The sequence below is a fragment of the Gossypium hirsutum genome, chromosome A12 (genome assembly GCF_007990345.1).
Source record: "Gossypium hirsutum isolate 1008001.06 chromosome A12, Gossypium_hirsutum_v2.1, whole genome shotgun sequence".
In the NCBI taxonomy this organism is placed as follows: Eukaryota; Viridiplantae; Streptophyta; class Magnoliopsida; order Malvales; family Malvaceae; genus Gossypium; species Gossypium hirsutum.
Window position 1 is genome coordinate 10619243 of NC_053435.1, and position 10855 is coordinate 10630097.

General features: G+C 34.5%; 1 protein-coding gene across 1 annotated transcript; it reads right to left on the minus strand.

Moving 5' to 3' along the window:
• Window positions 1-1563: 1563 nt before the first annotated feature.
• Window positions 1564-9109, minus strand: LOC107935514 (threonine--tRNA ligase, mitochondrial 1). Its single transcript, XM_016868133.2, has 19 exons — window positions 8500-9109; window positions 8341-8400; window positions 7771-7860; window positions 7391-7465; window positions 7124-7252; window positions 6936-7025; window positions 5834-5922; window positions 5653-5749; window positions 5475-5561; window positions 5223-5307; window positions 4474-4568; window positions 4187-4219; window positions 4011-4097; window positions 3504-3596; window positions 3195-3287; window positions 2876-3097; window positions 2268-2339; window positions 2060-2131; window positions 1564-1906 (listed from the first exon to the last, which is right to left on the minus strand). Exons 1-19 carry the CDS (start codon window positions 8977-8979, stop codon window positions 1811-1813), a joined length of 2145 nt encoding a protein of 714 aa, XP_016723622.2. The 5' UTR covers window positions 8980-9109; the 3' UTR covers window positions 1564-1810.
• Between the last annotated feature and the right edge of the window lie 1746 nt (window positions 9110-10855).

Consider the following 10855-nt stretch of genomic DNA (forward strand, 5'->3'; position numbering starts at 1 on the left):
TAGGACATATATTTTCATAAGTAGAAAGGAGACAGGAAAAATTTTGATGTATACAAGAACAACATAATAGAGAAGAATATAAAAGTTGATGGCTTCTAAAAGGACATTGATGAATCAAAAGTTCTATTTATTATATATGTGGGGGGAAATTGACCAAACAAAATGAGGATATGTATATATATGTATACATATATGTATATGTATATAAGTGGATTGATTGAAATAAGAACATAAATGAGATTGGAATTACCTTGGTAGGAAAATAGTTGTAGCATTGATGCTAGTAACATGAGAGAGGTTGTGTCATGATCTACCACCAGAACTGAAAAGCCCTCATCACAATTGCTTCTTTTCATTTCCTCCATCTTAGATGAAATTGGGTAGGGGATTGATAGTTACGAGATAAAAAGAGACAGGAAGTTTACAATATATTATTAGATCCAAAAAGATTTAACCCTAAACTATAAACAAATGCCTTAAACTAACCACATTGCCACCTCAACACCATGTTTGGTTCACCTGAATAGCTAAGACATACATCCTGTCAAGTTGGATGCAAGGGGTTATTCCGGTATGACCAAGAATATTAACTGTCAAGTTGTTGATCAATGGCTACCTCCTCCCACCGGCTCTCTAAAATGTGATGTTGATGCATCTGGATTAGACCATGTAAGTGCTGTCATTTTTGCGATTATTATCTGAGACCATCGTGGCTTTGTGGTGAAATGTTTATCCAGATTTGATAAGGCTTTCTTAGCCCTTTTCTAGCAGAAGCATTTGCCCTTTTGTGGCTAAAGTCAATTCATATGGATAATGTGATTCTAGAATAGGACTGCTTAATGGCTTTATTACATCCTTAAGACTGATGTTTTGGAACTCGGTATGTTGGTTTATTATTGTATAATGATGGAAAAGTGATTTCAACAATTCTCCTTCTGTTGGATAGGTAGGTGTACAAATAAGGAAGCTCATTCACTTGCTTGAGTGACTATATTATATGCAAATCACACTGACTGAGACACTCTTCTCACTACTTTTTCTGATCTCTCATGCAAATTCTACTAACCTATTATTGAATATTAGTTTTTTTTCCTATGCCCAAGTCAATTGTGTATATTAATTAAAATATATTAAATTATCTTATAATTTTTTACAAAATATAATAAAGAAATTTATAACTAATATTTCACAAATTAAATGTTTTGTTATTAATTGAATTTTTTTTAATAGCTCTAAGGGAGAGGTAAATTATAAAAGTACCAAAATGTAATTTTATCACTATACAACCACCTCTAGCTCCAGCATTGTACGTAAAGTCCTCGTGTAATGTTCTATTTTTCTAAACATCATATATTTAATTTAAAGTGGATCAATATTATAATAGTAAAATAGACTGGCTAATTTAATATAAAAAATAGCCATGTCACGGAGAAAATATTTATGCAATTTCAATCAAGTCAACCCAAATTATAAAAAATATTTCAAAATGTTTTAATATAATCCAACTCAATCCTACACAATCAATAAAGGCTTGTTGTACAAGTGTGTGATTAGTACCATGGATTGATATAAAATTTAGAATTATGAGGGCAGAAGAAATGTAAAACAACAATGTTATTTAAACAATAAAAAGATGAAGGGAAGACGATGGTTTAAAGTAAAACAGGATGTATGTGTGTAATTTCTCCAAACAAAATGCTTACAAGTTCAAAAAGCCAATCAGGAGGCAGCAGAGATGTAAATAATACAAGGGAAGAAGCCAATCCCCCCCTTGATGTTCCACATGTTAAGTTGATAGAGTCGCATCATCCTAATGAAAAGCCTCAGTTTCAGCCTGGAAGTGATTGAGTAGATCTTCTATGCTCATTCCACTGAAATCTCCACTATCCCTCACCCGCACACTCACCTGTAAAAACATTACTATTCTCAACCCACACCATACCATGCCTCTTCTACTTACATTTGATAAATTGAACAAAGGAATAGATAAAACATATTTAATGAAATATAAATTCCAGCAATGCCCAAAAAAGGTACAGAAATCTTAGGATTTGCAAACCTTCTTAGTGTTCATTTCCTCTTCACCAACAACTAATATAAAGTTGTACTGTGCCAACTGAGCTTCTCGAATCTGCACGAATGTAAACAACAGAGCAACCCGTTTAAAGATTAAAAGACGAAAAAGGATTAACAACAATGTTATATGGTGATCAATGACATGGTGGGCTCATTCTAAGTCCACAACTGTATGCAGAAGAAGAGATCACCTTTTTCTGAATCTTTCGATCTGTCATGTCAACATCTACATAATAACCAGCTTCATGAATCCAATCCCGGACCTATAAAAATGAAATACGTGATAACACTGGAAAATTAGAGTTTCAAATAACTTCCGTTTTGTGCTTCAAATGAAGGGAAGTACGACTAATAATTAACTCAGTAGCTTCTGCCCACATCTATGATCTAGAACTATGTTCTCCGAAAACTACCTCAAGCATGTAAAACCACCTATTTTGGTAAGTTCATCTAAACACTTCAAAACATGATGTAATTAAGGCCTTGAGTCTCGAAATAAATGAAGTCAAGTATCAAAAAAAAAAAAAAAAACTAGCGCAGGAGATTATATATAGGCATATTTCATGCGCAACAACAACACATCAATGCAAGAGACAATTGTAAAGTCATGATTTCAAATTGTGGAGTGAGGTAGATAAAGGATTTATTATGCAGGTTTAGATTTACATTGTCATGTACAAGTAGCATGCAGCCACACAAGAAATAAAATTCTGGTTCTTCCAGATATCATTAGAATGATCATATGGACATAATTTAGGTCAAAAAACAAGCTAACAAGCATACTGCTAGAGTAGGCTACCTGCATTGCATATTGCTGAGACTTTTCTGACACAGGGCAAACAATTGCTTGACGGGGACTAAGCCAGAAAGGCCATTTGCCCTTATAGTGCTCCAACAATATAGCAAACATTCGCTCAACGGACCCCAGGATAGCTCTATGTATCATAACAGGTTTCTCCCTCTTGGCTTCATCCTCTGCTGAGTACTCCAACTTGAAGCGCTCAGGAAGTTGGAAGTCAAGCTGCAATAAAGAGGGCATCAGCTAATAAGTGATAACTATCAAAATACACAAGTAGCAAAGAAAAAGGAGAAATGAATAACAATTGAACATCACAAACCTGCAATGTTGCGCACTGAAATTTCCTGTTCAATGCATCAGATACACTAATATCAATCTTCGGACCATAAAATGCCCCATCTCCTTCATTTATCTGTACCAAAATGACCCTTGTAATATATAAGCATCTAGAAAGAAGACCATAGAATGGATGTCAACATAGAATAGTCCCCAATAAGCAGAGCCTAAAAGCTTTAACGGTGGTTGTAAACTGAAGCAAAGTTTTCTCATTTGTCACCCACAGGCAATCCTTAAACAATCATTGTTCTGAAGAAAATGTAGAGTGAAAGATGTTAACTAGAAAACCTACCTGCCATGGCTTCCCAGACTGGTTCAAAGCCTCTGTAAGAGCAGCTTCAGCTCTGTTCCATGTTTCCAAATCACCAAGGTATTTCTCTGGCCGCTACAGTTCAAACATTTGTAACACAAAATAAAAATGGTCATTCTAGAATAAAATCCAAGCATGAGAGTACAAACACAAATCAAGATTCATGACTCTTCAAGTCCATCTAGTATTATAACATGAATATAATCATGACATGGGTAGATATATTAGGTCTCTATTACAAAACCACTTTACAAACAAACAAATAATAAAAAGGAATCATTCCTAATGATAGTAATAAAAATGGAAAATTAAAATTTCAGGAAATATTAGTGGTTTTGTAAGTTTAGTAACTCAAGATATAAACAGAAAACAAACTCATTAACATCCTAAACTCCATTATACTTAGAGATCAGTAACAGAATGCACCATGTCATCACACAAAATAAAATTCCAGTCCCTAACAATTTAAGTAAATAGAGCTTATCATACCGTAGATAATTTTAGGTCATAAGTAAACCCAAACACGGTGTAAGCATAATCAATGAACTCCAGGACACCTTTAACTTCTTCTTTTACCTGAAAAAAGAAAAAAGTGAAATGTGCAGTGTAAAGACAATGAGCTAAAATATTTCATAAAACTATTGAGTAACTAAAGCCAACCTCACCTGGGATTCCCTGCAGAAAATGTGAGCATCATCCTGAAACAATATGAAGAGTAATGTCAAAGAAAGGAGAGCTAAAGAGATTTTTAACTAGCACAACTAAGCAACCAAAATGTATAACATATGAACAGAGACTTCTTTAAACTTAAGTCCAAAAGCTACCAAGGAAATTTTCACACGGCGATAAATTATGGTACGTCAAATTTCACAGTTGATATTTAGCCAAAAGAAAGGTGAAGAAGGTTAGCAAGGAGCTCAATCTCAGAAGTTCACATCTAACAACAGGGTACCTGCTGAAACCTCCTGACACGAGTCAATCCAGTCAGTGCCCCACTAGCCTCATTTCGATGCAAGACCCCGAAATCAGCCATGCGAAGAGGTAGTTCTGCATGAATGAGAATACAACAAAGCCAGATAGGAACCTCTTTCAGAAAAACATAATTTAAATAAGCACATTGTAAGCTACAGAAGAAAAATAAATAAACTACATTGACAAAATTATATATCTTAGTAAAGACTGGGCCATATAGCAATTAGATTAGAGGCTAAAAAAAGAATCAAAGGGAAAAAAGATGCAGAATGGAATACATGAAAATGTATTCAAGCTAATATGGTTTCAGAAGATTTTATAATTAGAACAAACTCATTCACTAATATATAATGGTAACTCATTACCATGAAGTATGAAACAAAAGGGAGCAAAGAAAAGTTTATCCAACATTTTAAAGCTTGTACATGGAAAATTTTATAAAGCACAAACCAAGATTGGATGCTCATGTTCGGAGCAACAACATGATGAAATAAACAAAAGCGCATAGCCTAAGAATGCCTTTTTTAAGCTCTCCTCACAGGGCAATGAAGTTACAATGCGGTCTATGGTTGGCATGCACGCTGTCCTTCAGGTGATTTTGCTTGATCACATATAATATAGAGAGAGAAAGAAAGAATGCAAAAGGGGAGCTTCTTTTCATGTGCAGTACCAAAGGTTTTCTTGCCATATGGTAAAAAGTAGGAAAATCATAGATGCATATGAACTGACCTCTATAAGAACGAACCCTGTGCTGAAACATTAAACAGTGCCCTGGGCAATTCATAGGTTTCAGTCCAAACTCTTGTTTTTCAATCTGTGGCAGAGCGAAACATCATAAAAAGGATCATCGATAGAAGACTAAATGCAGAAATGCACTTTTCAACAAATGTTTGTTAAATTCTAGGAAGTCCACATCAATATTCACTCTACAATTAAAACAACAGACAAGTTCAATTTTTCCATAGTTGCACAAAATCTCACCTCAAACAAAAACATATTCTCCTTATAATTTGCAGCATGGCCAGATGTTTCCCAAAGATTCATATTATACATGTTGGGTGACTTAACCTGTCAAATTATGCAACTTCTTTGATTCAGTATTCAAGTAACAGAGTTTTAATTAAATCTCTAAAATAGAGCAAATGAGAAGACTTGTAACCTCTTCATAACCCCTTTTCCAATATTCATTTCGTATAAATCCCATTAGTTTGTTGTAAATTCGAGTGCCATGAGGAAGAAAGAACCAACTTCCTGGGCTGAAAGTTACCAAATATACCAACTATTAATATTGCATACATTCTTTAACATACTACTCCTGATCATATTAAGTTATATTGTACCTGAGGGGGTGGCAAAAGAAAAGTTCCTGCTTTGTACCTAATAATCTATGATCGTATTTCTTTGCTTCTTCTATCTGACGGATATATTCCTGTGGAAAAACATTACACTAATGAGAATAAAGAAGTGATTGAAGAGAAGTTAATGTACTAGGAAACAAGAGAAAAAAAAATTTCTCATTGTAAAAGAATTACCAAAGCTCTCAAATTTTTGTCTAGGTAAGTAAAATGTGAACCTAATATGAGAAAATGATTTCTTACAGTAATTTCAGCTATTATACCAGATTTTGATATTCTTTGTATCAGAATAGAAGAGATAAACATATTTCTCTATGCATCATACTCTTGTATAGTTGCTTGAACAATCAGAAATTGTGTTACTTGGAACGCGGATCGGTCTGGCAAGAGGAATAAGAACTGAAATGTAAATCGCTACTTATCTGGACAGTATTTCAATAGGGGTAGTCTTCTTCAGTTAATAGGAGTGTAATATGACTTATTAAAACCAAAAACGTTTCTTTAGAACATGTATATATATTAATTTAACTGATTTGTACAATTTGTTTTATTTTAACTCAATTTATGTTTAATTAATAAAAATTAAATCAAGGGTTAATATAATTTTTGGCCCATAAACTTAGCAACTACGTTAAGTATATTTCGCAATTAACTACTTTCAAAGTAAATCAGCTGTACATCAATAACTTTACCATTTATTAGAAAAAAATATTATAAACCTATAAAATATAAGCAGATCTGGAGTAACATTGAATGGTAATTACTTCAAGAGTCAAGATAAACTGACAATTTCAGCAGTCCACCTCACATCCACCAATAAACCCCTACTGAAATAAATACATAATCTGCAGGTCTCGTAATAGAATTCTCTACTTCTAGTAAAAGCTCTAAATTATGTTTGCTAAATGGATCACTGATCCACTGAATTGGAACTCCACCGATCCATGGCTGGAATCAGGCAATCCAATTCCGAAATAGCAGGAAGGAGAGCAATTTCAGGTAACAGAGGTCACAAATAAAGTAAATCAAATAAATATACAGCGTATGTGGTACAATAATAGAGTTGACGCCAGACAATTAACCTCACCTTCAAACGTTTCTGATCAGGAAAAGATATACCATAAACTCTTTGTAAACTCTCACGATCTTTGTTTCCCCTCCAGTATGCAGAAGAAGCCTGAAGATAGAAATTCATGAGTAGACCAGGAAATGGTGGTGAACATGAATTGAAATATCTCCAAAACATAGCTTAGATCTAATCATGTATCGTGTTACCTTCATGCATGCAAATGCCTTTGCAAAAGAAGTATTGGGAATATGAGGTCCACGACACAAATCAACCAAGGGACCACATCGGTATACTGTGATAGTTTTATCTGCAGGCAAATCGTTGATGATCTCAACCTGATTATAAAAGTTACCATTAAAGAAATTAGTGCACTGGAAAAACATAGAGGTAGAAAGGAATAGTTTCAATTGATATGGTAGAAAGGAATAATTTCAATTGATATGAAAATTTCAAAATAACACCACTCAACTTGCCTTAAAATTATTCTCAGAAAACATCTCAAGGGCTTGTTCCCTTGTCACTTCAAGGCGTTCAAAAGGTTGCTTTTCCTGCATTAAGATGCAAAAATGGAAAAATAATAATGTACCATGAAATAACAGCTTTACAACTAGCATATTCCCATTTAATAGGACCATAAGAAAATATTTAAAATTTAACCACTGTTCAACATTTCATAATATGGTTTTAAGACAGCCAATTTTTCCTTAGCACTGGTATGAGTGATTAGCAGAATATTGTTACAAATTGCACTAACTTAACACCAAACAAACATGAATGCCACTGAAGGTGATCATAAATAAACCAATCAAAACTTCAGAAGCTGGAAGTTGGACACTTAGGAAGATTACAATACCGCAACAGCTTTCAAAGCCCCTGATTCAATTTGCTTGAAGTGATCCTCATTCAAGCCCAAGTCACCATAAAATGCATCATAATAGAAACCCTGTAACACCACATTATCATCTAGTAAGAGGTAAATTCCACTTTAAAGACCTTGGTAAACCAACTTAAGGATCAAGATGAGAAGAGCGAAACATCAAACAATAACTTAAACCACATAATTATCTCTAAATGTCTTGCTTAAGTGAAACATAAAACTGGCATAGAAAGTACAAGCTACACAGCGCAGTATATTGGATAATTACAATGCATAAAACTTCATCCCTACAATATAAAACTTGAGTGCTCCTGGAAACCACATGAAATCTGGCTAAAACTTTCGCCAATTCTCCAAAACTTAATTGGGAAAGAAATTCATTTAATAAAATATACTAACATATCCTATACAACAGAAGTTACCAGAAGTGTGTACCAAGAAAAGTTAACAAAGTGAAAACTTCAATAGATATAATATTATTCCAAGATACAAAGATTATGTACAAAGAAGGTTTAGACATAACAAGAACTCAGGTAACGGACTTACCTCCCCTCTTGTGGTACAGGGCCCAATGCAAAGTTTGCAACCATATATGCTCTCAAGGGACTGCATAACCACTAACCCAAATTAATCAATTACCAAAAAAAAAAACAAACAAACAATGGAATTTTTTTTTTAAATAAATAAAAAGGAATCCCCATTTACTTGACCAAGAATGTGAGCACTAGAGTGCCAAAAAGTATCACGACCTTCATCGCTATCAAAAGTGAAAATCTTAAGCTCACAGTCACCTTCCAAAGGTCTATTCATATCCCACAAAACCCCATTGACCGATGAGATCAATGCATTGGCAGCCAAACTCTTGGAAATTCCTTGGGCAATATCCATAGGGGTCGAAACCCATTTTTTCCCTTCCTTAACTGACCCATCAGGCAAAGTGACCTTGATTGGATCGTGCGGGAGGGATAGAAGATGAGACTGCTGTTGAGACTGGAGGGACTGGAAGAGTTTGATGCGCTTCTCGATAACTTGGTTGAGATAGGCTTCGTCTTTGGGATGAGAAGAAGCCATGGTGAAGGCGGAAAAGAGGCGGAGAGGGGAGGAGAAGGAAGGCTTAGAGAGGAGAAAGAGAGCAGGATGAAAAGAATAGTAACGGCGGAGAGCAAAAGAGAGAGCGCATAACATAGAATACAACTTAAGGATTATTATTCGAGCTGTTTTTCACTTCTTGTAGAGGTTTAGGGTACAACTTCCCAAGCAACGTACTGTTGAGAGGTTTAGAATAAATGTTACAACGGTTAATGTAGATCTACTTACTAAAGTTTGACCGTATCCGCAATGTGTTATATATTAAAATTTGTGGACTATGTGAATAATGTTTTGAAGGTTTATTTGACAAGGCACAAATTAGTTCTACTCCCTCAACCCTTTTGGATTAAATTGCATCAAATGAAGAAATATGTATAGGTACCCTTAAGGCTTCGGGTTTTGATGGGTTGCATGCTCAATTCCTTCTATCTCAGTGAGATAGTGTAAGTTTTTTACTTTGTGGTATAGTTTTAATAGATTTTCGATGGAGAAAATGATTGACGCAAACTTTAACAAGACTCTATAGTCCTTCTACCATAAGTGATCAATCCAAAGGCTCACATTTCTGACCTATTAATTTATGTATGATGATTTATAAGTAGATGCCAAATTTAATAGATCCCAACCAAGTCAGTTTCACACTAAGTTGTAACATTAACAACAATATGCTCATTGCACAGAAGGTCATCCATTCCATGTAATCTTGTAGAACAAAAATAGGTTAGATTGAGATCAAGGTTCATTTGGAGAAAGTGTATGATAGGGTTCAGAGAAATTTTATAGAGAACACAATGGTTGATGTTGGGATGCCACCCATGCTTATTAGGGTCGTTATTAATTATGCTTCTAGTTCCTCGATGCAAGTCTTATGGAATGGCTCTCTTACGGAGGAATTCAAGCCTTCATGAAGTATTAGGCAAGGGGATTCATTATCCTTTTATCTATTTGTTCATGGCATGGAAAGGTTGGGTCATAGTATTCTCCTTGAAGTTACGGAAAAAAGGTGGGAGATGATCGTTTATTTAGGAAATTTCCCCATTTGTTCTTCCATCTTTCTTCCTACAAATTAAGGCTAAATCTCATCTCTCCCCCAGCTTTAGTTCTCTTACTAAAATCAAGTAGAAAACCAACTCTTAAGTGATAAATGCCAAGTAACATGTTTTAGCATCATTTTTAACGCATTTTTATATGATTATTCAATTTAAAATGGTGAATTTTATGCTCCTAATCCTTTAAATTCATGTTTCTATACTTAATAGAGCATTTAGGAGCAAAAGGAGCGAAAGACAAGTGAAAATTAGAGCAAGTTTCAAGAGCCACACGGCCGTGTGAGCCATAGGGGCTGTCACACAGCCATGTACCAAACTGTGTGGAAATCGCAAATCGCACTCCAAACTTGTGAGAAAACATGTTTTTTAGGTTTTTCGAGCATTTTAAGACCTATATATGACAAAGATAAGGAGAGGGAAGTGAGCCGTCATAGAATACTCAAGAAAACAACTCCAAAAACACCACTAAAGCTGACTCTGAAGCAGATTTCCATCAAGATTGAAGACCTCCTTTTGATTTCTTTGAAGTTTATTATGAGTTTCTTTATTTCTTGTGGTTACACTATTTTTGAGATGTTTTTATTTGCAATCATGAACTAATTTTCCAAATACCTAGAGAGATGAACCCTAGGATAGATTCTGTTATTTGATTTTTATTTTTTACACAATAAATACTTGGATCTTGTTCTCAATTATGTGTGCTTATTCTTGGTTTAATATTTCTAGACTATTAATCAATGTTTGATATGCTTAAATTAGAGGAGGAATAGACTCTGTTTAAGAGTAGATCTAGCATAATTGTGTGGAGTTGCATGCAATCCTAGAAATAGGACGACTTAAATCTATCGAATTAGAGTCAAATCTAATAGGTGGATCCATAAATCGAGTTAATGTGATAATAGGGGCTTTAATTAGAAATAAAT